This window comes from Squalius cephalus, assembly GCF_949319135.1.
Source record: "Squalius cephalus genome assembly, chromosome: 25".
Taxonomy (NCBI): domain Eukaryota; kingdom Metazoa; phylum Chordata; class Actinopteri; order Cypriniformes; family Leuciscidae; genus Squalius; species Squalius cephalus.
In genome coordinates, this window is record NC_137146.1 from 15,869,946 (window position 1) to 15,897,586 (window position 27,641).

The window sequence follows — 27,641 nt, forward strand, 5'->3', positions numbered from 1 at the left end:
TGAGTGAGCACAGCGCAGGCCACTCCCCCTCTCACACTGCACACTGAGTGAGCACAGCGCAGGCCACTCCCCCTCTCACACTGACACTGAGTGAGCACAGCGCAGGCCACTCCCCCTCTCACACTGCACACTGAGTGAGCACAACTGGCCACTCCCCCTCTCACACTGCATACTGAGTGAGCACAGCACAGGACCAGAGGCCACTCCCCCTCTCACACTGACACTGAGTGAGCACAACTGGCCACTCCCCCTCTCACACTGACACTGAGTGAGCACAGCGCAGGACCAGAGGCCACTCCCCCTCTCACACTGACACTGAGTGAGCACAGCGCAGGCCACTCCCCCTCTCACACTGACACTGAGTGAGCACTGCTGGCCCCTCCCCCTCTCACACTGCATAATGAGTGAGCACAGCGCAGGACCAGAGGCCACTCCCCCTCTCACACTGACACTGAGTGAGCACAGCGCAGGACCAGAGGCCACTCCCCCTCTCACACTGACACTGAGTGAGCACAGCTGGCCACTCCCCCCTCACATTGACACTGAGTGAGCACAGCGCAGGACCAGAGGCCACTCCCCCTCTCACACTGACACTGAGTGAGCACAGCGCAGGCCACTCCCCCTCTCACACTGACACTGAGTGAGCACTGCTGGCCCCTCCCCCTCTCACACTGCATAATGAGTGAGCACAGCACAGGACCAGAGGCCACTCCCCCTCTCACACTGACACTGAGTGAGCACAGCGCAGGACCAGAGGCCACTCCCCCTCTCACACTGACACTGAGTGAGCACAGCTGGCCACTCCCCCCTCACACTGACACTGAGTGAGCACAGCGCAGGCCACTCCCCCTCTCACACTGACACTGAGTGAGCACAGCGCAGGCCACTCCCCCTCTCACACTGCACACTGAGTGAGCACAGCGCAGGCCACTCCCCCTCTCACACTGACACTGAGTGAGCACAGCGCAGGCCACTCCCCCTCTCACACTGACACTGAGTGAGCACAGCGCAGGCCACTCCCCCTCTCACACTGCACACTGAGTGAGCACAGCGCAGGCCACTCCCCCTCTCACACTGACACTGAGTGAGCACAGCGCAGGCCACTCCCCCTCTCACACTGCACACTGAGTGAGCACAGCGCAGGCCACTCCCCCTCTCACACTGACACTGAGTGAGCACAGCGCAGGCCACTCCCCCTCTCACACTGCACACTGAGTGAGCACAACTGGCCACTCCCCGTCTCACACTGCATACTGAGTGAGCACAGCACAGGACCAGAGGCCACTCCCCCTCTCACACTGACACTGAGTGAGCACAACTGGCCACTCCCCCTCTCACACTGACACTGAGTGAGCACAGCGCAGGACCAGAGGCCACTCCCCCTCTCACACTGACACTGAGTGAGCACAGCGCAGGCCACTCCCCCTCTCACACTGACACTGAGTGAGCACTGCTGGCCCCTCCCCCTCTCACACTGCATAATGAGTGAGCACAGCGCAGGACCAGAGGCCACTCCCCCTCTCACACTGACACTGAGTGAGCACAGCGCAGGACCAGAGGCCACTCCCCCTCTCACACTGACACTGAGTGAGCACAGCTCAGGACCAGAGGCCACTCCCCCTCTCACACTGACACTGAGTGAGCACAGCTGGCCACTCCCCCCTCACATTGACACTGAGTGAGCACAGCGCAGGACCAGAGGTCATTCCCCCTCTCACACTGACACTGAGTGAGCACAGCGCAGAACCAGAGGCCACTCCCCCTCTCACACTGACACTGAGTGAGCACAGCTGGCCACTCCCCCCTCACATTGACACTGAGTGAGCACAGCGCAGGACCAGAGGCCATTCCCCCTCTCACACTGACACTGAGTGAGCACAGCGCAGGACCAGAGGCCACTCCCCCTCTCACACTGACACTGAGTGAGCACAGCTGGCCACTCCCCCCTCACATTGACACTGAGTGAGCACAGCGCAGGACCAGAGGCCACTCCCCCTCTCACACTGACACTGAGTGAGCACAGCGCAGGCCACTCCCCCTCTCACACTGACACTGAGTGAGCACTGCTGGCCCCTCCCCCTCTCACACTGCATAATGAGTGAGCACAGCACAGGACCAGAGGCCACTCCCCCTCTCACACTGACACTGAGTGAGCACAGCGCAGGACCAGAGGCCACTCCCCCTCTCACACTGACACTGAGTGAGCACAGCTGGCCACTCCCCCCTCACATTGACACTGAGTGAGCACAGCGCAGGACCAGAGGCCATTCCCCCTCTCACACTGACACTGAGTGAGCACAGCGCAGGCCACTCCCCCTCTCACACTGACACTGAGTGAGCACAGCTGGCCACTCCCCCCTCACATTGACACTGAGTGAGCACAGCGCAGGACCAGAGGCCACTCCCCCTCTCACACTGACACTGAGTGAGCACAGCTGGCCACTCCCCCCTCACATTGACACTGAGTGAGCACAGCGCAGGACCAGAGGCCATTCCCCCTCTCACACTGACACTGACACTGAGTGAGCACAGCGCAGGCCCAGAGACAGAGAGGGTCGAAGAAAGCAGCGGAGCTTAAGTAGCGTTTTGTCAGAGTTCACTGTGTAGCCTGCTCCCTGAATCGTCGCGCTTATTCATTTGTGGATGTTAACTGAATCTGTAAGTCAGCTACACTGTTTATTTCTGAATATTATATTTTATTCTAGTGCGCTTAAAGGAGAACTCTGGTCAATTTTAACATTGAGCAAATTTTTTTGTAAATTTGGAGTGCTGTCAATACAGAGAACAACGACAAAAATCGGTGTTGCCTACACCGTGTTATTCTCTTTTTAAAATTTGCACCCTGTTGACTTCAATGGGGCAAGTTTTAAACCTGCTTTTAGCCTCTTAACATCCTTGATGTGTCATTACAAGTGCACAGGTCATGTGAGTGATTCCTTCAGAGTGAACACGGGTGAATCTGACTGCAGTAGATGTGAAAGATATGAATAAAAATGATGTTATTTCAGCCAGCGCAAATACCTGTATTTACATCCTGTTTTCGGTCGAAGCCCACAGTAATCGATTGTCGAGTTCACGCGCATAGGTTTAGTACGTACGATCATGCGCCCGAACTCGACAATCGACTACTGTGGACTTCAACCGAAAACAGGATGTAAATACAGGTATGCGCTGGCTGAAATAACATAATTTTTATTCATATCTTTCACATCTACTGCAGTCAGATTCACCCGTGTTCACTCTGAAGGAATCACTCAAAAAAAATGAGCTCAATGTTAAAATTGACTGGAGTTCTCCTTTAACGTTATCGTTACTGTGTAATAGTAGCATATGCTATTCACCAACTAAACATATCCTATTCAATGCGTTCACAGTCTCTTTCACGGCCATCATTTGTAGTAGCCTATTCAGAAACTGTTTGCTCAAGCGTAGCATTTTCTCGGAGTTCACGGTGTAGCCTGCTCCCTCAATCTTGTAGTTCAATTTTCCATATTTATTGTATGTCATTATGTCAGTATCAGTATTTGCTTTCTACCAAGCACAAATAAAAATGTCACTGATCTTTTGCTGTGTAATTGTAACAATGAGCACTCAAACACACCAAACCAACAATTACTAAAAACACAAACAAAAACTGATTTTGCACGGGCACTTTGCACTAGTTCTTATTAAAGTTACAAAAGTGATTCAGTAAAGAGCATTGAGAGCTCTTTTTTGTTGTTTGATTATCATTAATGACACAAACGGCAGCAGGTATATTAGGCTGCTGTCACTTTAAGACCAAATGCACGGATCCAATATACTTATTCAACTGCGTTTTTTCCTCTCAACCCTTTACATTCACTTAAGACATAAATGACTGTGTTTACGAGGATACTTGCAAAAATGGAAGTTCTGTTCTCACGTGCTTTATGAGCAACGGCTTCATGTGTGTTCGTCTCTCAGACAGGGCACGCATATACCGGAATGAGTTCTCTTTCTCTGCTTATTGCGCCTAAACGGTTTAAAATCACTTGTTTTTAAACCACAAAGCTTAAAAACACATGCAAATGAAAAGCTTTCGTAACAGCGCTGCACAGCAACGTCACGTGAGCGTAGCCACGATAGAGACAATAGTCCAAAATATCTACCGGTTGACAAATTTCTACCGGTTAATCGAATCTGTCAGTATACCACCCACCCCTATTTGCTACTTTTTCTTTGCTAATCAAATTAGGTGGAGGGATGCTTTCATTCTAGAGAGAATATGATTGGCCAAAAATCTGGATAGACCTCTCGTGCAAGATGAGTCATCAATATTTTTGGTTTGTTTTCCTGGCAGTGAAATTAAAGTTAATTTAGTCAAAAAGCTTTCATTATTTTGCATATTCAGGTGAAAACCAACCATTAAAACCGGAGCGTCATATCTGTATAAATTCTCCTCCACTTTTTGGGGTGGGAAATCATATTTTGAGAATTTTGTTTTGGTTGACCGCAGTACAGAGAAAAAAACACTGCAGCCGCTTACATAAAACAACTAATTAATGAAACAGACGCATAAGATATTCCATTATGCAAATCAATTAGGACTGTCAAATCGCAAAATGAATATTCATGAGCAAAAATAATGCATTTTATTTTGTGTCCCCACCCTTATTACACAACTTATAATTAATCATTCAAACAGTGCTGTATACTTACAGTGACAGTTGTGAAAATAAATAAACTTATATTTACTTATGAAATGAACTGTTCTTACATCATGAATTTCGGAACAGCATTCAAAACACTGATTTAATTCTGGTTTATGCCAGAATCAGGCCAATATATTGGCTTAAATTAAGCTAACTCTGCTTGGAACAACACATGGGAAGCATTTCAAGGCTGCTAACATGATGATCTGTAAATATTTAAATGGAAAAAGGTATAAATCATGTCCGTTTCGTTAAATCATCTCGAGAATCTCCTAACAGTTTACATAAAAGGCAATGGCTACCCAGACTGCCTCTGAGCACTTTTGTCATTTATATAACGTCATCGAGACCATGACAGATTTCTTCTGGTTGGGAGTCATTTACATATGTGATCCTTGCTGAAATGGAGGTGTTGGTGGAGGTGCGGGTGAAGTGGCGTACTTACGGCTCTGTGTGTACATACATGTCACATGATCCATTTTCCACCTCGATTGGTCCATCCACTGGGTCCAGTCCTTGTTCTGACAGCTGTTTCAAGGCACTAAGAGCAGCCTGTGTGAGGTAAGGAAACAGATGGCTTTGAGTAAGACAACATAACACACATCAGCTGCTTTTTAAATAACACTTACTATCAGAAACCTGAGACTGACAGGACGCTTTCTGCTCCCTCTGTTTTGTTTGGCTCTTTCCAGATCTCTGTTTATCTAACGTTTATCTAATGTTATTAGGTCAACGTTTTCTGGCTTGCATGTCCTCCAGCCAATGAGTGGGATTTACGTTGCCGATCAGCCACGCTGTGGGCCGATATGCAAAAAATTAGCAATAAATCAAGTGTGGAGACAAAGTGTGCTGAAATAATAACGTCTGATAACACAGGTGTAACTAATATCCTGTTTTGCTCCAAAAAGTCATTGAGTCCAAAGCCAATGAGAGACTTCAAAAAATCCATTAAGTTTATCCATAAGTTTAAAACTGGTAAAGTAACATAAAAAGACTTAACTGAAGTAGAATAAAAATGTACTGACATATATTTGTTGTTAGTTTAAATGTTTAGAATGGCACTTACAGACATTTGTATTTCATATATGAAGAACAATACATTTTCCAGAACTCTAAAAATATTTTTTATGATCAGACTGAAATCTTTTTTTAAAACGTATAATATTAAAACGTTAATTATAATGTGGTTGAAATTGTGCACTCAGTTTTATTTATTTTTTTATATTTTTATATAATTTATATTTAAGTTTTTGTAATTGAAGTACTTCGATTTATTTATTTCAGTTAGTTGCCAAGGCAGATTTTCTAAGTTTAAGTTTTTCATCTAATATTTCTTTTATTTCAGCTTTATTTCAATTAATGAAAACATTTTTTTTTTTCAATAAAAACACTGGAAATCTAATAAGTTAAAAAGGAACCACAAAAAGCACCAATCTTATTAATGCAATTTCCCAATGTCCTAAAACTTGTGTAAGACTAATGAAATTCCTTTGTTGTGAGATAGTGTTTGTATTGCAATTCAACAAATTCCTCTTCCTGTCACTTCCATTCAACATGTATCTGTATGAGGTGGACAACTGAATCCAAGTTCCAAAATGAATGTTTGGTTTTACCAAGCCCTATCAAATGCACATAATCGCCTTAAATGCATCATTTATAAAAAGGAAGTGTATCCCTGCAGGACTGAATGCGAGTTGGCCATCAGAGATTACAGGCAGATGCTTCTCTTCTCAAGTGGACGTTCAGAAATCTTACAGAACATGATAGTCGGCATATCTGTCACAATCCCTGAAGCCTCGTTCAGCAGGTCAAAAGAAAATGAGTGTGACTGAGAATCATGGCTCAAGAGGGACAGAGTGCGAGAAAAGCGTGCAGTTGCTGAGGGGACACCCTCGCAGTGACAGAAGCGGGTTGAGAATTGGCAGGTCCACCTGGATGTCGGGGCTGATGCTCTCTCCAGCATCCTGCCAATGAGCACCAGATGTGCAGCTTGGGACGCAACAACCATGACATATTTCTCACAGCTGACAGCCTATTCCCTCTGAACCCAAACCCCCCCAGCACCCCAACCCACTCATGAGGCGTGGACACCACACACGCACAGATGTGTGTGCATTCCTCACCCTGATTAATCAGGATTTGGCCGGATCAAATAACGGCAGCTAATTGTGTCAGGCACCCTGTTGCATCTATATGTGTGTGTCCATATCAGATGGAACAGACTTTGATGAGTATTATGTATCTAATATCACATGATCTTAGATCAATCATATTTATACTATGAAGGATATAGTACATAGTGGTCCGATGTTTCATTTACACTTAAACATGTCTAAAATGTTATTGACTTTGATGCAAAACATCAAACCGAATGGCATCTGCAAACAACCCACTAACATTTGGTTACCAAGAAGTGTCCAATTTTTTGTCTTTTAAAACACACAAAAATATAAATAAAAATTATGCAAAAACTGTTCAATAGTTTGGAGTCGATATTATTGTATATAACAGTTTATAAATGTCTCTTGTTCTCACCAAGGCCAATTATTTGATCAAAGATACTTAAAATAACGGTTTTATATTATTAATTCAATATATTTTAATGTAGAATTTATTCCTGAGATGACAACGATGACTTTTCAACATTACTCCAGTCTTCAGCGTCACATGATCCTTCAGAAATCATTCTAATATGATGGTTTGCTGATCAAGAAACATTTCTCATTATTGTCAATGTTGAAAACAGTTGTGCTGCTGTATTGTTGTGGAAAGCCTAATTTTCTTTCAGGATTTTTTTTATGAATATAAAGTTTAAAAGAATGTAATTTATTAAAAATCAAACATTAAAAACACTATAAATATCTTTTGTCACTTCTGACCAGTTTAATGCATCTTTACTCAATAAAAGTTTTTATTTAAAATAATTCTTACTGACGTCAAACTTTTGAACAGTAGTGTATATACATATATGTTCATATATTTTTAAGTGTGGCTTAAATGGTTGCTTTTCAGGGCCAGTTTTAACAGTCGGAAAGCCTCATAGTCAATAAATAGGACAGGCCTGAAACAAATCCAATCCTACTTGCAGAACCTTGACAAAAGCCCAGACTCTGACTTAACATCTCAAAGAATGGTTCATCATGTGCTAATGTGAAAATTTCAGTTGAGCTGGCCAAAGCACGGGAAATGAGTGCGGTCCATGACGATGAGCCACATTAGTGAGTTTATGCCATCACATCTGCAGGGACGACAGTCAAATCACTGCGAACGCTGAAAAGTCATTCTATCACAGCACATATATTTATCCATTTAAGGAGCCCTTTTGGGTGTTTTCATGTGTGGAATGTCTTATCAAGTTGAGAAATCTTTGGAAAACGAGCCCTTATCTATAATGAAACATATTGTACGGCTGCAGTCTGTTACCTAGTGCATGCATGTAAATTCCCAGCGGCGTTTGGACCAGTAATAAATCAGGTTTAAATGAAATTTGTTCTTGTGATTGATGACAAGTGTGTAAAAGGCTCAATAAGGAGGACATTATTCAGCCAGGAAATTGTTCAATATTCCAGACGATAATTTAAAGGCATTCTGAGCTTTCCCGGTAAACGAACAGTTCTCAGGACTGCTATGAAAGAGAGAGAGCACCAAAATGACTTCCTGAATGCTGTATAAATCATCTGTAGGCCAACTTCATATTCTGCTGTTTGACTTCAATATGCATTTAATTTACTTCAGGGAACATATTATGCACGATATGGAAACATGGAGAGGGAATGAAAACAACACCATTCCAAGATTCAATGTGCCTGATAAATAATAAAAAAAAGTTTCTAAATTCAATCAAAACCTCTTTTGACTCTGACATCTAAGGTATGTTTAAACAGCCTTGCGTCCTAAGCCATGCATGCTGGCTAAAAATTAGGCTTGAGATGCGAGTGTAAGCTTAGCCTTTTGATGGATTCGGATGCAGATTCCTCTACGGTACAAAGCGTATAACTCATCCTCTCCTGTGGCCAATAAATTGCAATCAAAAGGGTAATTACCGGTGTTGTGTGTGTGTGTGTGTGTGTGTGCCATTACAGTCTCTGAGTAAATAAGCAGCATCTGCTTTTGCACTGCCAGACAAAGACCATGAATCAAGCGGGAGAAGACAGGCTTGTGATAAAGGCCCGGCAGCCCATCACCAAACAGTGGGCTCAAAGATAAATATCCGACTATCTATTGTAACAACAGTCAATTACATCATTATTTTTCTAATGAGATAGAGTGAGCCCGCCGAATCACTGATGGACTGAAATATGTTTAGTCTAGCCCTCCAACCTGGAAGTGGTCAATCTCTGTCGTTGAGAACATCAGATCAGAAGTAGCGCTGTCCTGGGACCCCAGGTGACACCCCCACATCTCTCCCCCTGCTTTAGATAACACACCACCACTCAGCGAAGGCATTAGTGAGCTCAATCGATAAATCTTGACGTGCGCTACTTTGCGGGACGCATTCATCAGCTCACCGTTGGATTCAAACGAACGGAAAAAAGGCGGAATGTGGAATGCGTCAAAGCTAAATATCTCGGTGCGGACTAAAAGGCGAGGTGGAGGAAGACGAACGGAGGACTTTGTCAAAGGACAGTGAGGAGTCATTTTTCTAAGCCGCTTTAATGGTTTCACTGATTAGATTTTCATTTCCTTCACTGCCTTGGCTAAACAGTGGCGCTTTCCCCAAGAGATGAGCTCTATGCCTTTGAGGCCAGTTTACGGACAGGGAGGGAGGTGATGGATCGACAGGGCCAAGCACCTCTATCGACCTGGCTCTCACAGGGGGGGCATCCAACAAGGATAACATGGAAGCCTTCAAGCTGAAGTGGAGAGAATCTGACAGCCTATCACTCAAGGACATGGAGCGTAGAAAGCAAGCATTAACTACATTCAGTTGGTCCCTGTAGTAAAGACATTGCGGGGGGGATTCAGTAAAAATTTATTGCGCCAACTTATACCGTTATTTATTTGCATGCACTGTTGTTTTAGCACCCAATTCACTTAAGGATTCTTAGCTGATTCACTAAAGAGTTCATTATTATCAGTTGTTTGGTAACACTTTACAATAAGGTTCATTAGTTAACTATCTTAGTTAACATGAACTAAGAATGAACAATACTTCTTCAGCATTTATCAATCTTTGTTAATATTAATTTCAACAATTACTAATTACAAAGGTGGTATTTGTTAACATTAGTTAATGCACTGTGAACTAATATGAACAAACAATGAACAGCTATATTTGTATTCCCTAATATTAACAAAGATTAATAAATACTGTAACAAATGTATTGCTCATTGTTAGTTCATGACCTTATTGTAAAGTGTTACCAGTTGTTTTATAATAAAATGCTGATGTTCATTATTTGTGCATCTGATAAATGACTAAATATAAGTGTATTTTTAATAAAATGTCATCTTATCTCTGTAAAGCCTGACAAATAAATAAAATAAAAAGAAACTTTTTGGAAAACAGAACAGTTCAACAAATCTTTAGACAAAACATTTAAAATATATACTAAAAAAGGCTTTTTTTTTGAGTATCATACTATATTTGATACATCAGGCTTTTATGAACCATATAGTATGAAATAGTGAGAATATGCAGCTCATATTCGAGCAAGAAAACATGCAATTTAGTGCAGTTGCTGATATTTATATGGCCAAAGAGTAAGATGAAATTCAGATAAACATACAAAACCTCCAAAGCAATGCAATACAATCATGATTGAAAGATGTACAAATAAACGTTCCTCAAAAGCCTGATGCATCATATTTGATATTCAAATTTGAACATGAAATTTCTAGAAAAAAAAGATATTTTTGGATAATAAGGTTGATGAACATATGGCAAGAGATCTGAGACCATTCCTCCATACAGAATCTCTCCCGATTCTTCAGATTCAGAGGTCCATGCATGTGGACTCTTTTCTTCAGCTCATCCCACAGATTTTTTATGAGGTTTGGGTCAGGGGACTGCTATGTCCATGGCAAAACATTCATTATGTGGTCAGTGAACTATTCTGTTGTTTATTTTGAGATGAGCTTTAGATTGTTGTCGTGTTAGAAGATCCAAACCACAGCCTAGTTTAAGCCTCCTGGCAGGGTCAGTCATGTGTTGATTTATGATCCGTGTTTCCTAACAAGTTGTTCAGGGTTTTTGGAAGAAAATTAGCCCCACAGCATTAAAGATCCACCAACATACTTCACAATGGGAATGAGGTAATTTTCTACATGGCTATGTTTCTGTTTATGCCAAAAACCTTTATTTTGTTCTACTCTGACCATAAGTCCCACTGAAAGATCCAGTAATGCCTCTAGGTGCATAAGATTGCTCTTAGATGTCACCAAAGTCTTCCCAAACAAGAAGTGGTTATATGGGTAAGGTCTGATCATAGTTTTGGAAATGTTCTGACCCCAAGACCCAGCTAGCAGCAATTCTCCAACTTTGATCCTTACAGTTTGGTGACTCGAACCATCCTCCTCAGGGTGTGTGGGGCCAATATAGACACATGTCCTATTCCAGAAAGATTGTTACCATCTCCAGTTGATTTAAACTTCTTAATTATTGCCTAGATAGTGGAAGAAGAGTATTCCAACAATTAAACTATTATCTTATTGCCATTTTATGATTTGTACAGCTCAACAACCTTTTGTCGCACATCATTACTGTATGTTCAGGTCTTGATGGATGACTATAGGAATTTGGCCTGTATGTCACATCATATTTAGAGTCCAGTGAAACAGGAAGTCATGACTTATCACTTAAGTGTTCCTGATCACTAAGGCGAACTTTGGAATTTGTAGGTGTGCCAATAATTGTGGAATACATTTCAGAAAAATAATAGGTAACACTTTATAATAACTGCACGCTATTAATCATTAGTTAAGCATTAGTAAACAGTTAATTCATCATTTATAAAGCATTAATAGACATTAATAAGCAGTTTATAAATACAGCTATAAATGCTTTATTCTTGATTTATAAGCATATCTATAATGTGTTTAATAATTGTATTTTGATACTTTATTAATGATCAATTTATCATTTCTAAATGAAGTATTGCATTATTTACAAACCAGTTACATTATTTACCATTATTTACAAACTAGGTGTTGTCATTGATTAATAAGATCACTTAGAAAGTGTAAGTAAATGTAGTAGATTCAGGGAGTTATAAAGCATTTAGTATTGGTCAGTTAACTATTTTTGTGAGCTCGTCTAAAGTGAGGACTAGTTATGCTTTGTAAAGCATTTATAAAGGAGATGTAAAGACTCAGTTATCTTCTAAACCGAAAAAGGAAACAAACAAACACAGTGATACAGAACATAGAAATACTTAACAGCCTTTAAATCTCCTTTATAAATGCTTTACAAAGCATAACTAGTCCTCACTTTAGATGAGCTCACAAAAATAGTTAACAGACCACTACTAAATGCTTTATAACTACCTGAATTAACCCTGAATTACAGTAGAAATACATGTTAATAAAGCATTTACTAACACACTAAGTAACTATTGCTATATGTCTGAATAATAATATGTATTTAAACCGTTTATTAATCTTTTACTTACACTTTCTAAGTTATCTTCTGAACCACTGACAACTCCTAAATAACCGGTTTGTAAATAATGCAATACTTCATTTAGAAATGATAAATTGATCATTAATAAAGTATGAAAATACAATTATTAAACACATTATAGATATGCTTATAAATCAAGAACAAAACATTTATAACTGTATTTATAATGTCTATTAATGCTTTATAAATGACAAATTAACTGTTTACTAATGCTTAACTAATGATTAATAGCGTGCAGTTATTATAAAGTGTTACCAAATAATATTTGTTTTATGATAAGAATTTTTGTCTTTCAACTATTTGACATTAATTAAAGGTTAGATTTTTGTGAATATTTTGAATGAAAGACTAAGACGAGAAATTTTACAGTCAGTTTTGCTCATATTTACCAAGAGTGCTGATATGTGTGGACCCCACTGTAAGAATGTCTGGTTAAGTTGGACTGCATGTTAAGTTCTAAGCATGAAATATTGCACAATATTGGTACAACTCACTGGTGAATTAGCCCCAGAGAGCCTTTTTGTCTTTTTTTATTGCTAGAAGAGGACAGGATTCAGGACAGGATAGCATTTCCCACATAAACACAGAGGCTCAATCTATCTTTGCTTACCCCAAGGCCAGTGGTTCCCAAACTGGGGGGGCTGGAGTTATAAAAAGGAGGTATGGCAAGACTAAGGGATAGTGTACAGTCAGCAGATTGTTATGCAAAAGAAACCTCTTCAGGGTGATACAAGACCCCACTGTGAAATTACCCCACGTATTATGCAGCTACCTGCCACATAAGTCAATAATTGAACAAAATATTAATTTGACATTTTACCCCAAGATAACTCGCAGTACCCGCTTGAGCGATCTGTTGTCAGTTGCAGTGGTTGTTGTCGTGGAATAACAGGCCACTAGATGACATGATTGAAGAATCAGGATTGAGTATTGCAGGGAGCTGTGCAACAATATAAATGAATGATGCAAGATTCTGCACTAAGTATATGGACAAGTTTGTTAATGGAGTGCCAGGCAAATGTAAAGCAGACGATGAATCTACTTCAAACATCACAACAACCAATCCATCCTGTCTTCACTAGACGTGAGCGGCACGTTGTGATGCGACAAAAGCAAATAGAACTCATTATGATCAGTGATGCTGTCTACATCGGATGCGGTGCAACAACAATTTCCCGACAGTAAACTGATTCCCATTCTATTTCTGACGTACGTCAAGCGCTTAAGCAACTTCTTACACAAAGAACAATTGGATTTGCAATGTCCAGCCTGGACACCCTCAAGACTTTTGAAATAAAATAACAAAAATTAGGCATATCTCTCCCTCAAATTCACCGGTACAATGGTAGGTAATGAAGAGAGACCACAGTGTGTTGTGTAAAAAAGTTTTAGTACTGTATTAATTACAAATTCAAATAAATCCTATATGATTTTGCAAGCAAGGTCATGGCTGAGAGTGGAGGGGGGTGCTTGAAAATCTACAAAAGGGAGGCTGGAAGAAAAAGTGTGGGAACCACTGCACTAGGCCATGGCTCCAATGAGCATAAGTGTCTATGATTCTGAGAACATTCAGTCCAACTTCTTTGTATAGACTAGAGGGAACATTTGCAAGATGGGCGTAGTAGTGTATGTTATTAGACCTGATCATCTCCTGTTTTTACTGGGGAGAGATGAAGCCCAGGCTTTAGCTCTCATCTGGTGGACCGGTGGGTTTTTCCCATGGTCCGGCACAGCTTCCCACCAAAGCTCATCCACGGTCCACTCCAAGAGCATCAGTCCTGGTCCCCTGCTGGCCTTTGATCGGCATTTCATCATTTGTTTTCTCTGCCACCTCATCTCTATGAGACATGCTGCTGAAGACACAGCCCATTTAGTCCTCCATTAACCACTGACGACGAGGAACCGCTCGCTGCGTCTTTGGCAGCACTATAAACAGGCCCACAATCTGAAACGCAATCAAACACTCTGCAGGTGTACACACAGACACAATCTCTTTTGCTCGGGCTCACCCTCACAAGTGGCTTTTTCTCCACTGTCCAACAGATGGGTTTCTGAGCCGTCCAAAGCTCGCGTGAGTGAATGGAAACACAAATCCTGCTCTTTGTTTTATTTATTACACAACTTTACAGGCTGTTGACATCAAAAGAGTCAGAGCTGCTTTCTCGTCAAGTCGCTAATGCCACAGGATCAGAGCTAAATGGAAGAATTAAAATTTATGGATGACTCACAGCGATGAAGTTGTGACATATCTCATCCTAGACTAAACAATTATTACAGCCGCTAAGGAGGGGAGACGAAAGAAAATCTCTTTATTGTGGTTTAAATGGACTGTTCACCAAAATATGAAAATTCTGTCATGATTAAACACCAAGAAATTTTGCTTTAAAGATAACTATAACGATAACTACATTGGTGTCCACGCCAACACATGAAAACTTTCTGTGCACTGCCACTTGAAATGATCAAGCTTTTTAAAGTTGGATAGATTCTTACTGGCTGTCAGTGTTTTTATCGTTCATCAGCTATAAAAAAAAAAAAAAAAAAATCACTCTGGAAGTTATTCAACAGTATTGTTCCTCTTGCTGTAGTGTGGACTTAACTATTCTCACAGAAGAGTGATTATTAAAACTTTATAGTTTTCATTATAGTCGTCTTTGGTGTGAACAGGTCTTTACTCACTGGATACTACACAATAAATCTGCATGACTCTTAAAATCTCAATGAATAAAATCTGTTACTTTCTTTTGTGAAAAAAAAGAAGAAATTTAAGAATGTGCTGGTTGCTCTTTTCCATGCAATTACAATGAAGATTCAAAATGGACCCAAAAGCACCAAAAACGTGTCATAAAGGTAGTCTTTATTACGTTTCAATTATGAAACTTTGTTATTGACTGAAAATTTACCTTAGCTCTTCTGAGATGTAGCAATGTTGAATTCATATATGAATCATTCTTTAGAGTTTTGATTCTGAATGATTTAATTTGCTACTACTTTCATTTGGACTGTTTCATGGACCACTTTTATGTTGCTTTCCTGAGATAAAAAAAAAAAAGTTTCTCACAAAAAAAAAAAAAAAGTGTATGGTTTGTAACAACATGAAGGTGAGTAAATGATGACAGAATCATCATTTTTGTGTGTACTATCACTTTTGCTAAATCACTTTATGAATGATCAGCTGCATGTGCAGGTTATTGTACAGTGGGGAAAAACAGTTGTTCCCATTTTTAATAGGGGCATATAAATCCATTCTGCCAGCGACCCTCCGGAGCGCAGCAGTAATGTGAGAGGCCGATGGAAAGAAGATCCCACAGAGAGCCCACCGTTCTCCAGACATCAAAGCTCTGGAGACAACTCACAGTAACATTCCTGCCTCTCGTTTGGAAACTTGCCGTCCTGCGCCCAAAGCGCCCGGAGAGGAGAGGCTCCCTGTCCTACACCACCTATATTTCACATCCATAAAGTCTGGAACAGGCCAGATATCAGACGAGGAGCAGATGAGCACCATTCCGAATGAGCCACTCTGGAAGCAGGACATACCAGAGCCCTCGGCTCAATGGGCTGTGAAATCACACATAAAGAAGAAACCAATAGGAGGGAGATGTGGAATTTCAGCCGCTTATCAAATCCAGCTTCCAGACTATTTCGACACTTCTGTAGGAGCATCAGAGAGATGAGTACACAACCCCTCTTCAGACAAGAACAAAGAGACCCTCTTTTCTGTCTGTTGTTGAAGCGATAATGGTGAAAATGGCGAGTGATAAATGCTCCGCACATTCACACGTAATTTATTGCCGCTCATCAACACGTTCTAAACTCGCGTCTGCTGGGCTCCTAGCTGATTGTAAAAACATCAGTTGCACTCAGCACAGAGTGGAAGCGTTACATTTTTTCAGTGCTTGAAGAGATAAAACCTGCTCCCTGTTATGCGAACAAGGTCAAAATAAAAAGCCACCCTGCCCCCTAAGCGTTTCACATTGTCTTTCACATGAACACATGCTCTCAACACCAATTGTTGATTGAGGATTATCTAATCAGACAGGTGAGAAAAGAACATGAGGGTTAGGCGTGAAGAACCGTTAGGAACAAGTGTTACTGTTAACAAAAACTAAAAAACTTAATATAAAATGAATATAAAGAAAATGGAAAATGAAACCAAAATGCGGTTTCATGAACTAAAACAACATTCATTTTGAACTAAAATGAGGTGAAACTGAACTAAATAACATTGAAATAATTAACTAAAAATAGAATTATAATAAAAACTAAATTATACAGATACCTACTTTTTTTGAAAATAAATCTTTAATGTTTTTTAAAAATGATAGTACACCTATGAATCTAGAATATCACATTCATTTGCATGAGCAAGTGGACATTAAACAATGCAAAATGTGGATTACATATGCTGAACAAACAGCACAAAACAATAATTAAAAATAAAAATAAAATAAAATGAAGTAAAAAAAATCTGTCATAGTAATTTGGAATAAAATAACTAAATAAAAATAAATAAAATAAAATTATGTTGGCTTATCATTTGGAAAATAATACCTGAAGTGAGATTCATGTAGAGCTCTAAACTCAATGTCCAAAATGGAAGTGGTCCAAGCTACTCCATTAAAGTTAAAGTGCATGAATTCTTTTGTAGCATGTGTAAACATCCCTAAAAGTCGTTCTTTCTTGATAAAATCTATCTAAATTATGTTTCACAACATACAGGCCTATGCTACAAATTACACAACATCAAAATGAACCGTTTCCAGATTGGAGATTATAATGTATTTCTTCTTAGAAAAAGAAATAATATGCTTTTAAACACCTGCCCGTCATTGGAAGCAAGCGAACTGTGTTTAAAACAAGTCTGAGACATCTGCATTCACACAGGCCCGGAGAACCGTAATCAAAATTCCAGATTTTGCCTTCTCATGGAACGTGTCCAGAATGCAGGGTCAATAATTGCCTGAACCTCCCTGGAGAGAAGGGCTCTGCTGACATAGGAAGCCATAAATTAGGACCCAAAAAGCAGCAGCATGTCATGCGTCATTAGGGCCGGAGAGGGCTGCTTTATCTGTTCGTCATTCGGACACCGTGGATGGCACCTCCCATGTCAAAACACAAACCACATGGGAGAGGTGCAGGGTACCGCATACCTCAACATCTTGAAACAGTCACTCCCTCTATTTAATACATACATTCATACTATTAATCAGAGGGAATGCTTACACTAACCTGCTCCGCCATAAATCAGAGAGTAATAAAACATGAAATAAAAAAAATCATCTATCCACTGTATGTCTTCGATATGGCATCATATAAATAAGTTAAGCTTAGTGACTTGAGCAAGACAACAATGAACAAGAGATCCAAGAATCAGATAAGCAAGGTACCAAAGCAACTTCAAATTTAAATGTCAAAGATAAAAAACTATATATATATATATAAATATATATATATCAATGAATAATTAAATCAATGTTGTGCCCACATCTAAATTGACCACTTTGTCAGTCATCTTGAGAACAGTAAACCCTGATCATCAAATGATTCACAGTGGGAAATTATGCCGTTTTAACAAATGAATCATGAAACTAGTCTTCCACTGACATCATACAGTTAAACTTTCTATGATACAGGGATGCCACCATGGAAATAGGATTCCCTTCCTCTCTGCCCGGAGCATCTTTTATCACCTCTCTCCCTCATATTATAATCCGGTCCACACAGGTTGCCTAAAGCAAAATGGAAAACTGTGGGTGGACACGAGGACCCGGCCTATCAGACACATGTATATGGTGGGCTTCCCTCCACAACCATTTCTTTTCCTTCCCATTTACAGATTTCATCATAGCACATATATGCAGACCGGAAAAAAAACATAACAAATGCAAATGGAGGTTTGCTTATCAGCAGGCAGCTGTCATGTCACTGCATACCTAGTGGAAAAGACCTTTATTTCATAAGCTCAACAGTGAGGAAACCGTGGTTTGGTGTGGGCGTGTAATCACTTCCTGTCATTTGCATAAATAATAAACTGACCACTGAGATTGCAGCCCCCATGTCCACTGTAGGCCATTCATTGTTTGCTTGAGGTATATTAGCATCAAAACCAAGTGAGCTGCTTTGCTGCCTACATCGACATCTACATTAATAAGGCTAATTTGACTACTCAAAAAAAAAAATCTGTAAAGGTGCCAACTCCCCTGCCACACAAACAGCGCTCCTCGCGTGAGGCATACAAGAGACTAGGCTTCCATTAGAATTTGACATTAGCGTTTCACTATTCTAACAACTTAACACTGTCATTGCCGAAGAAAAGAACTCTTTGGAGCTTGATGTAAGCATGTTACAAAGATGATAACGTAATACTCAACAGTGCCCGCCCACTTTGTCAGCAGCCTTGGTTACGGAAGTATTTTTCCCATAGGGATTGTATAAAAAAGTCTTTGTTTAGGTGTTAAAAAGCATGAATCAAAACAACCAGTTATGAGATACATCGCAACATTACAAATTTTTATTTGAAGCTAAAAAGTGGAAAAACAACAAAGACTGTGCACTTAACGGCTTGAGGGGAAAAAAACTACAACCTAAAGAAGCATTGCGAATGACAATCGAATTAGAAACAATGGAGAAATATAAAAATTTGAGAGCGAAGGGAGACTCACTATATTACGCCATTTTCAGTGCTTAAATAGTTCTTTTGGCATGATTTCCTAGTTTTAATTCTATTATCGGTGGAGTTTTCTGGTTAACACCTTTGTACTACCATTGGTCCGTGGAGATTACATAATAGGTTTGTGTGCGGAGGCTTCGCACACAAACGTGAAAACGTGTTCACGTGTTTAATACGGCAAAGCTGCTTGATTTTAAGCAATCTATTGTATAAAGAGCTATATAAATAAACGTGACTTAATTGCAGAGCTTGTGCACACATATCCACATTTTACACGTATTTGGCACTCCCTATTGTTGCGGGTGTATTATTGACATGTAAAAGTATAGACCCTGAACATAAGAACAATACGGTTTATTTGTAGGGGTGTAACAATACCCTCATGTCACGATTCGATACATATCACAATACTGAACTCACAATACAATATTATTGCGATACTACAAGACATATGATAAAAGGTTAACAAGAAAGTGTACTGTTGATTAAAATGCTAAATTTGGTATTACATTGGGTGTGGAAATGAATAGGACTTGGTGCTGGTAACCCAATGCACAGGACAATGGTGACACCAGAATAAATAAAAAAAATTCATGATTCTGAAGCTGAAAAAACAGTATTATTTTAGACGAATATGCTTACACTCTTTCACTGACTAGATATATTTAAAATAATGTAGGCCGCTTTTTACTGGTAACATAAGACATTTGGAATTATCAGGCCCCACAAATATTCCCCCATTGCATTATTATACATTACATTCAACATTAACGTTTAATGTTGTACTGACACTAAAACTCTGTAAACGTGATTTTTTTCACACACAGTAATTTTCATTTCTGGTGAACTATGCACAACACAGATTGTCACTATCCACGATACATATACACGATATATTGTTACACCCCTATATATTTGTGCCTGATCTTGTATGAGCCATAAATGAATAATTTTCTGCCATAATCCTCTCACCTTTCTTTTTCTCACATTGACAGACAGTCTGGACAGGATCAAAGGTGTGCATATGTGTGTGTATGATTGTAACCAAAACCTGTAACTAGAGAGTGTCTGCAGTCAGACAGCGTTTTACACCCCTCAGTCCCGATCCGCAATTCCACACCCCCCATAGCGGCCTCAGAGGAAGGACTAACCACTACATATCCAAACGGGACGCACCAATAAAACGCTCGAATGCACGGTGTAATGAGCAGGGCCCATCCCTGATGGCGTGCAAGATTCCCCATTACTCAAACACGCTGAGTTCGGACGCCCCTCTCCATCTGCGTTTCCCACCAAACATGCCACTCGATGCTGATTACAAAAACCTCCCTCTCCACCCCCAAAACACTAGCCAATTTGTAGGGGAAAAACTTGACCTTGTTGCCAGGAGAACGTGCGGCACAATCAGTGGACGTTTCATCATTGAGATGTGTTTACACAAAAACAATTCATTGTGGATTGCTTGTATCAAAGAGGCTGGCCACTCGAGGGATCTGACGTATAGTTGGAATCCTGGCACTTTTGGACCCATGTGCCTTGGACTTGATGAATGTATAACATGTGCCTGATTGGACTATTAGTTTAAGTGACGCGTATGTATTTCAGAGCATTCGCATGTTGTTCGAGGAAACCGAGTCGTATTTTCGTAATGGTGATGTCAGAGGCTCTGATTACATAAGAGGAGGTGTGCAAATAATGGCGTTTCATAGGAAATCCAAGAATGTTAAATGCGTCATGCTGAGTTAATTACAGAAATGTCAGTGTGTTTCCTTGGGAAACAAAGAGAAAGTATGTCTGGCCAATATCTGTAATAAAATAGGACTCATTTTGAAGTAAAAAAAAAAAAATGTTCAAAACCGTTTTATCAACTACCTCTGAAGGTTGAACAAAACACTTCCGTTCAAATGTTTGGGGTTAGTAAGATCTTTTTTTTTTTTTTTTTTTAATTAATGTTCTTATTCAGTAAGGATGCATTAAGTTGATCAAAAGTGACAGTAAAGTCATTTATAATGTTACAAAGGATTTCCATTAAAAATGAATGCTGTTCGTTAATAAATAAACTTTTTATTCATCAAAGAATCCTTGATAAAATTGCAGTTTCCACAAAAATGTAAAGCAGCACAACAGCTTTCAACAATGACAATAATAAATAAAAAATAATATTTTGAGCATCAAAATCAAGTAACACTGAAGACTATAGTTGTATTGCTGTTTTAACCTTTTAATCAAAAAAACGGTAACACTTAACAATAAGGTTCATTAGTTCACTACCTTAGTTAACATGAATTAAGGAACAATACTTATTAATCTAAGTTAATATTAATTTCAACATTTACTAATACATTGTTAAAATCAAAAGTTGTATTTGTTAACATTAATTCATGCACTGTGAACATAACATAAAAACTGTATTTTTATTAACTAACATTAACAAAGATTATAATGAACCTTATTATAAAGTGTTAACTCAAAAAATATTACAAATCCCAATCTTTCATTCCTTTAATTTTTTTCAACCCGGTTACCAAACTTTTGTAACTGGGTTGCATGTCAAATACAGTTTATACAGTAAGTTAGTAGGGTACAAACACATATTTCCTATAATTGAATTGTTTGATTTTTTTTATTATAAAGTAACAAGGTTGATCTTGCAAATGCAGCCTTAGCAACTCCTAGCAAATGCAGACACTAAAACTTGTGAAAAATTTTAAGAGAATAAAATAATATTATTTAATAAATAAATCAAAATAATGTTGCTTCTTGGGTGTCACATATTAATGAATGTTAAATTTCTTCTAACATGGGACTGGGTGAAATTTTGGTAATCATATTTTTGTTTTTGGGTAATTAAAAGATTATCTAAAAATTATGCAATTGTTTGATTTTACTTTCCGGCTACAGTCCAATAAATTCAATAAGATGCACAGAAAAAAAATTGTAGCAGATAATGAAATCCCAGAATTCTCTGTGCAGGACATGATTCTTTAAATACCACGCTCTCAGGTTACATATCTTCCTGAAGCCCCGCGACTCCCGTACCAGAAGCTCTTTAAAAGGAGGGGAAAGTCATCAAATTCATTGCGATCTGAGTTTACAGGCACCCTCACACGTTTTTACAACCTAGCAAACAGACAGTAAACACCAGGTAATGCAATTTAACACATGATTAGGACGGAGCTAATTAGATCGTAGACAGTAAAACTAATAGGGGAGTCGTAAAAGAGTGGAGCGCAAGACGAACAAAGCGCCTCAAACAAAAGAGCCGAAGATTCCTGCAGCTGAGCCCATCATGCAACAGAGCAGACAAGGTCTTCTCTCCCTATCCTCTTTCGCCTGTTGTTCTTTCTTCTTTGCTCCTATCAGAGGTCAGGGGATTAATGGAGGACCTTGTGGCCTTCTGCAGCCTCTGAAAACATTTCCTTGCCCACTGGCTTCTTATAAATCAATGCACTTGTCTTTTCATCCTGCAAATCTCATTTCAAAGTCACATCCCGTTATCCTCGCAAGGCTACACGTCTAGACTCCTAAGTTATGGGGACTGCATGAAAAAAAGGGAATCTCAAGATCCTTGAGAATAATATATTTACAATGCGCCTACTTTGAATAGGAAACCTTGATGTTAAGCAGAGCTGTTTCATTCAAGGTTGGCATCCTCGTTCCAGGTATCAAGTACTTGTTGTTATGGAGATTGCCTGGATAATGCTGCAGCATTATCAGACGCAGTTAAAAAATTGCAATGACACATGATTTACTTAAATGAATGAACTTTATGCATTTCTAAATAATCAGATCACCATATTTTTATTCTATTCAACCCACTAGGGATGTTGGTCCATACAATTTATGCACGATATTCCAAGACCTCTGAAGCCATTTCCACAGCTTAGTGTGATGATCAGTCACAAATTGAATTAAAATGTAAAATATAATTACAATCTTGCAATTGTGGCACTTACATGTGCCAAATGTGGCTCTTATAATACAGTACAAGTTGTATAGTTTTTGTTGTTGCTTTATTTGTCATTTGTGACAAAAAAAAATTGTGTGACAGCCTAGATGCTGATAAACTTTTATTATATGAAAAAAGTGTCTAGTACATGAATCATCATTCTTGAATGACTAGAAATGTCAAAAGAACCGCATTTATCTGAAATAAAAATTTTGGTAACACTTTAGTTAAGGGTCCAATTCTCACTAGTAATTATTATACTTATAAAGCACATATTAATGCCTTATTCTGCACGAACATACATCCCTTAATCTTACCCAATACCTAAACTTAACAACTACCTTACTAACTATAATAAGCAGTAATTAGGAGTTTATTGAAGCAAAAGTCATAGTTAATAGTGAGAATTGGACCCTAAAAAGTGTGACCAAAATGTTTTGTTTATAAGTGTTCCTGTCACTTTTGATCAATTTAAAGCAACACCTCCCTGAATGAAGGTATCAATTTCTTTCTCTCTCTCTTTAAATTTTTTTTGAATACACTAACAGTTCAAATTTCAATATCTACCAGCAATCTGTGTTTATCACACAACTGCACATCAACCTTCACTTTCAGTTTCTAAAACTGAAATGTCATATTATGACACTGACAGTACCATCAATTTTGCTACATGACTTGTCCACGTGTTCCTCCTGTCTAATCTATGCACATGAGAGTAGAGGAAGATGTGATAGGACCACGCAGGCAGAGTTTCCTTTTCCAATCAGAAAATGCAAAGGGTATATTAATCTGACATATAGAACCTGTCATGCATTTCTGAACACTTCCTCCGGCACGTACATCTCCGAAATACCAGCGACAAAAGGCAGCCCACATCTGTAATAATAATCTCTCTAAAAAAAGAAATACTGAAATAAAAGGAAAGCGTTGTCTTATTAACTATATGGATATATGGATCCTGACAACATTGGGGCAACTCATCAAGCTCCTTGTCCTAAGACATACCAGACAAACACACACACACACACACAAAAAGCCTGTTGTTTGCTTTAGCAGCAGGAGTGTGTGACACCTCGGTCGTAATCCGCATTAACCCCTGGTGCACTCGTTGTTCACGGGAATTTCATGATGTCTGAAAGATGAGAGGGGGTTCCAGACAGACAGAAAAACATTCTCAAATTGCTCCTCTCATTTCCATTAGATAAGTCTGATTAAGGTGCTTATAATTGATTGGGCAACTCATGAAGTAATGAATCCACAATCCTCATTGTGAGGTCTGCAGGACACGTTCGCTCACTTGTCCGTCAGTGGCTCGCTAAAAGCAAACGTATCCTCTTGTGCTGAGGTTTTAAACAAGGCTGTCACTTAAGACACTGAGCGAAAGTAATAGTCCATAATTTGGGCAAGGACATCTCTTAATTACAGGTTGTCAAAAAATATTTTTTTAAATGAATAAATCAACACATCTCGGGATAGTGTTTCCTACTACTCGCGGTTAATTACGCAACAATGAGTTTCACTGTCTAGTATATCCTTACAATTCCCCTCTGAAAGTTTGTTCTCAGGAGAAGCGCTCTGCGATGATTAATGTAGAACAGCTCTTAACCGCAAGACGCGTGTCACATATCAAGTTAAGGGAGGATCTCAATCCCTGGTTTTTGCACTAAAGCATAACTAAGAAAGCAGACAAAGGATAGGGTTTGTTTCAGGGAAGGAATCTCTAAATGTCAGTGTTAGTTTGCTCCTGACTGAGTCTTTCAGTGCCGCTGTGACAGCGATCGAGAAAACTGGAATCAAGAGACTATTTCAGGTCTGTAGATCGGGTTGTGCGTGAAACCCAGTCGTTCCCAAGCGCTTGTAAATGTGGTTTAATAAAGCTCTCCTTCCTCTCACCTTGAGAATAGAGAAGAGCGATGACTACTGCGGTTATACAAGGAACCCTGAGAAAAGGATTCATAAAGACGTGTGGGTGTAAGTCACAAAACATGTCCTGGTTGAAGTTATATATTTTTTTGTTTTGTAACAGTATTTTAGTGGCAATTAAGCACACTTGATCCATACATTCACTATTGAGCATTGTTAATATCACTATTCTCAATATTCTTTTTCGCTCATAAAATATTGATTTTTTTCAAATAAACGTGTCAAAGGCTGTACAGAAAAATACTATTATACTGTATGTATAAACACTTCACAATTAACATTATTTAACATGTTCTTTACACTACAGTCTTAAGGATTTAAATTTAAATAAATGAATACTTTTATTCTGCAAGGATGCATTCAATTAATCAAAACTGACAGTCAAGACATTTACAAAGTTACGAAAGAGTTCTGCATCAAATACTGTATAAGCTGTTCTATTTATCAAAAAATCCTATAACAAATGTTTAGGTTTCCACAAAAATATTAAGCGGCACAACTGTTTTCAAAACTGATAATAATACGAATATTTCTTATTATCCGCTTAAAATTATTTTTATTTTTTTTGTGTGCAATATTTCTTGATCACCAAATACGCATACAAGAATGATTTTGAAGGATCATGTGACACTGAAGAGTAATGATGCTGAAAATTCAGATTTGCCATCACAAGAATAAATTGCTTATTTAAAAAGAAATATTGTAATATTTCAAAACATTACTGTTATTTTGACCATATAAATGTAGCATTGGTGAGCATAACAGACTTTAAAAAACATAAAAAAATACCCCAAACTTTCAAACGCAACTGTATATTAATACAAACATATATAATGTACACTTCATTTTCTTGCAAAAAATCATCTCTTATTTTTTTCCTTTTAATTTTGTGGTAAAATCTTAATAGGTTTCATGAGATTCAATCGTCTATTGATTTCAAAGGGACCAAACAGAATGAATCGATTAACTGATAATCACAGCCCAACTCTGCAGTTTGGGCAAACAATAAATTCACACACACCTCCCCAAATAACACTAATCAATGGCCAATGGCAAAACACTGTGCTCTGTTGGCACCAAGGTGCTAATGAATGTAGCACTTAGCCAGGGTGCGAAAAAACAGCAGCTTCGTGTCAGAAGAACTCAATAGAGGCGTTGTGGTCTGAAATAATCATTTTACCACTAACACCCACAAATGCAATGAACTTGCAGATAAGGCAAGCATATGTTCTCACTCTGCAACTAAGCCTTTGTTTTGTTTTGCTCCTTGAAGAATAAACAAAAGCTTTTTAACAAAGATTAACAAACGGAAAATGAAAACCAGTTTTGACGTGAGCTGACAAAATCCACCGAGCTCAAGTCAACAAACATTCCTCACAACTTTGGTCTATGGGTATGACGAACAGATTTTTTTATAGGCTAACTCAACAAACAGATTAGATAAAATGGGTTAATTCAATAAAAACGTTAAAAAAAAAAAAATTCTAAAGGAGCCCTTCAGTATTTGGTGCGTGAGATCGCTTGGAATCAAGGCTGCATAAATGTTTAAAATGAGCCCTATTTAAATGGTAATAGTTGTAAAACATGACACAAATATGGTCATTTCGTCTTGGTGAATCAGAGCCAAACCAACTTAATTATACTCATTGCACAACTCAACACCAGAGCAAACTTGTGTGCGAAAGAAATCTCAGAGTGATTAAAATATTGTGGCTTTGAAAAATCGAGTGGGAAGCACGACTCTGGCACCGTAGTTAACTCCAATGAGTCTGGCACTTAAGAGTCCGTCAAGGTGCTTAATGCCCTATTATCAAACCCTTTGTGTTTGGAGAGGCCTCTTTAGGTATCAACAAGTTGCCCTTAATGTGCAAGTTCATGTTTAGATTAGTGGCCCGACAATCGTATCCTCTGGCAGGCCGATTCAAAGCTTGTTGAGGGATGGGCATTTGAGGGGGGTCAGTGAGGGGAAAAGAAAAGACGTTTCCCTCCCCTTCGCCCTATCATCTCTTGACGCTTCGTTTGAGGTCCCCCGCATTCTAATACGGCCAACTTTGAAAGTCGTTTCCTAAGAAAAACAGATGACAGACACGCAAGGGTGAGTGATGGTGCAATGGAAGGGCTTTGTTTTCTCACCAAAGCCCGCGGCTGCTGGTGCGACGGGCCGTCAGGGGGGTCTCGGTGGGACGGTTTGAGACAGCGACGTTCAAAGACAGGCTAATGGGGTCTCGCCGCAGTGTGGGACCGCTTGACAAATGGGTGCTGATCAACCCGCTACCTCCTGCTGAAAGCAGGGGCTGCAAAAAAGGGGAAAAGTCGCCTCTAGGATGGTGGGCTTTGGGGGATGTAGAGAGAAAAGGGACTGGTATCACTAAACCGCGACCTCACGTTATCATTATTCGTTTTCACCCCGACACGTTGCAAGCAGTGATGATAAGAGCTGACATTCGACCCGGACGACTTATGGCGAATGTCCAAAAGCAGAAGAGATGAATGAGCAACGTTTAATGACGTTGAAAGGGAGACTGAATCTTCATTAAAAGGAGGGATTGACTATAATAAAAGTGGAGAAACCCATTGAGGTCCTATTTGATTCACTACTCAGTGGATTAATGTTTAATAATTGAGTCATTTATCTCAAAAATGCACCCGTCCCAATATATACATGTAACAACCTCATGTGATTCCACACACAAGTCTTTCAGTGTGACCAGCCTAAGGTCAGTGAAAATCCAGCTGCTTCTATTAGGCAAGAAACTGCAGGAAACGTTCTGGGGGAAACCACATGACAAAGGCTCCAACACAATA

The 27,641-nt window shown here is 39.5% G+C and overlaps 1 protein-coding gene across 2 annotated transcripts in view; it reads right to left on the reverse strand.

Moving 5' to 3' along the window:
• Positions 1 to 27,641, reverse strand: part of stau2 (staufen double-stranded RNA binding protein 2) — a 121,052-nt gene that overhangs the window by 4,561 nt on the left and 88,850 nt on the right. The window contains exon 14 of one of the 2 annotated variants that reach the window (XM_079862415.1): positions 5,119 to 5,225. In XM_079862415.1, the coding sequence (XP_079718541.1) occupies positions 5,119 to 5,225 (107 nt within the window). The remainder of the gene's footprint in view (positions 1 to 5,118; positions 5,226 to 27,641) is intronic. The other variant, XM_079862416.1, reaches the window with a different exon arrangement.